The following is a 2,500-nucleotide window of genomic DNA, read 5'->3' on the forward strand; positions in this document are numbered from 1 at the left end:
GCTATCAGGGATATGGGTATTAAGAGGTGGGTTTCATAATAAGGTAATGTTTTTAGGGTATATCTCTACCCCTATTATCATATCCATGTTTTTTTGCCTTTCTTTTTCTTTTTTTCCCTTTTGTTTTTCTTCATAGCAGTAAACATATATATTCAGCAAATTTGAATGACTTAGGTTGGGCAATCAGTGTTTGGTCAGATCAAATATTAGGTTGCAAGGAATTGCAATAATAACTAAAAGGGGCAGAAATATGTTATTTTTTTAGTCCTTTGTAGGCCTGTCCTGGAAGGGATCAGACATTATACAGATAGTCATTTCATCCAGGAGCATTATTCCACCTATAGCTTAATGTTTTAAATATTTATCTGGTTATTTATGTATTTACTATGTTTTCTTTTTTTCTCCTCTCTCTCCTTTTTATTTACCATTTCATGATAGACCTAATTGTGTTTCGTTTTTGTATTGCAGCACATCAAAGATCATTATGTCAGAAGCAGGTGTGCCTGTAATAGGGGGTTACCATGGGGAGGACCAGAGTGATGCACGTTTGAGACAAGAAGCAGACAAGATTGGCTTCCCTGTTATGATCAAGGCTGTCCGGGGAGGAGGAGGAAAGGTGATTTGGTCAATCTTCTTTCTTTCTTTCTTTCTTTCTATTTTAGCAGTTATTCTTTTTTGTCCCAGTTATTGCATTGTCTTAAATACATATTCTAAAGGTTCATAGCCAAGACAAATTGTTTTTGTCTTTTGCTGAACCAAAACAAGGGGTTCTGCTTATGATGCATGATTAGAACAATTTTTTTTTATCCTTTCTTGCATAGTCAAGACAGATTTATCTTGAGCTGCTCAGTCATTACAAGTTATTGTTTTGTCTTTTGTTAAAGGGTCTAAACAAAATTATTAGGTGCTTCCTAAAAAATTTATAAGGATATGTCATTGTTTTTTGTTATCATTACATATACCAGTAATTCATAAATATGTAATGTTACATATCTGTCATTTTCTTTTTTTGCTGACTCCTTTACCCAGAAATGTATCTGCATTAAATACAAGCTATATCTGCAATAGTCAATCATCTTTACAGGGAATGCGTATTGCAATGAAGCCTGAGGAGTTTGAGGAGCAGCTTGAATCGGCAAGACGCGAAGCCATAAAGTCTTTTGGAGATGACGTTATGCTCATTGAGAAGTTTGTGGAGCGCCCGCGTCACGTTGAGGTTCAGGTGAGTTGAAAGTCTTTGAGGTTCATTGTGTTCATGTCCAAGAAATTGCATTTTCAGCCATTTTTATTTTCCTTACTTTCTTTTTATCTTTCTTTCTTTCCAAATAAGTTTTTAATTTGGAGAAGAAAACTAGTACCAGGATAATATTAGTTGTTTTAAGATTTTTTTTTTTGGGTGGGGGGATTGTGTGGGGAGAAGGGAGATGGAGTGAACCCATATTAACATGTTATCCCATCTTGGTTCACTGTTGTTGCCATGTTTTGGTGCAGTCATGGCCAAACCAAAATAGTATTTACTTTGAATTTAGCAGAAAACCAATTTTGCTCGTGGATGTAACTGGCAGAATACTCACAACAAAACAATACTATTTTTATGTGAGTTTAGGGACCACAGCTCAACCACTACTATTTGCTCTTGGCTAAAATATTGAGGTATCATGTTTGTCACTAGCATATTTATCTTTTTTTTTTTTTTTTTTTTTTAATTGACATAGCTAGACTTAAGTTGGAAATGAAGTAGGCAGATATAACAATAGAAATTGAAGAAACCAGTATAAAAAAATTGTAGACAGTCGATTACTATTACTACTTTATTATAATTTCTTTTTCTTTCTCTCAAGTTTTTCGTTCTTTAATTTTTCCTTACTAATTTTTATTTTTATTCTTGGTCCAGGTATTTGGTGACCACCATGGCAATTATGTGTACCTGTTTGAGAGAGACTGTTCAGTTCAGCGTCGACACCAGAAGATCATAGAGGAAGCTCCTGCTGTAAGTATTGGTTTGGTCTACACGTAAAATTTATTTCATCTTGTATTTATCTGAAGCTTGTGTGCTTTATAAGCTAATTAATATTAATAATGCATTATCTTTGAGAAAGCTTTTTATGTATCAGTTGCAGATTTTGTATTATTAGTTAGGCATTGTAATATTTACAATGTACCAAACCTTTTATTTGGGTAACTTAAATATGAGAAAAAATAAATTTACTGCAGCCTGGGATCAGCTGGGAAGTACGCAAGTCCCTTGGAGAGGCTGCAGTGCGCGCAGCAAAGGCAGTGGGCTATGTTGGAGCGGGGACTGTAGAGTTTATCTTGGATGCATCTCACAAGTTCTACTTCATGGAGATGAACACTCGCCTTCAGGTTGAACACCCAATCTCAGAAATGATCACCAACACAGATTTGGTAGAGTGGCAGCTAAGAGTAAGTATTAACACCAAAAAAGACAGTAAAGTTCTGAGCTTCAGGTGCAGTCAGGATAGGAGAAACATTTTCTTTT

The 2,500-nt window shown here is 35.1% G+C and overlaps 1 protein-coding gene across 1 annotated transcript in view; it reads left to right on the forward strand.

Annotated features, from left to right (window-relative positions):
* Positions 1 to 2,500, forward strand: part of Mccc1 (Methylcrotonoyl-CoA carboxylase 1) — a 9,257-nt gene that overhangs the window by 1,964 nt on the left and 4,793 nt on the right. The window contains exons 3-7 of the mRNA XM_043034000.2: positions 1 to 26; positions 469 to 616; positions 1,085 to 1,222; positions 1,895 to 1,990; positions 2,215 to 2,424. The exon at positions 1 to 26 is cut by the window's left edge and continues 192 nt beyond it. Coding sequence (XP_042889934.1) covers positions 1 to 26; positions 469 to 616; positions 1,085 to 1,222; positions 1,895 to 1,990; positions 2,215 to 2,424 — 618 coding nt within the window. The remainder of the gene's footprint in view (positions 27 to 468; positions 617 to 1,084; positions 1,223 to 1,894; positions 1,991 to 2,214; positions 2,425 to 2,500) is intronic.

The sequence above is a fragment of the Penaeus japonicus genome, unplaced genomic scaffold (genome assembly GCF_977035675.1).
Source record: "Penaeus japonicus unplaced genomic scaffold, GWHDUDI00000001_assembly GWHDUDI00000021, whole genome shotgun sequence".
NCBI classification, from domain to species: Eukaryota; Metazoa; Arthropoda; class Malacostraca; order Decapoda; family Penaeidae; genus Penaeus; species Penaeus japonicus.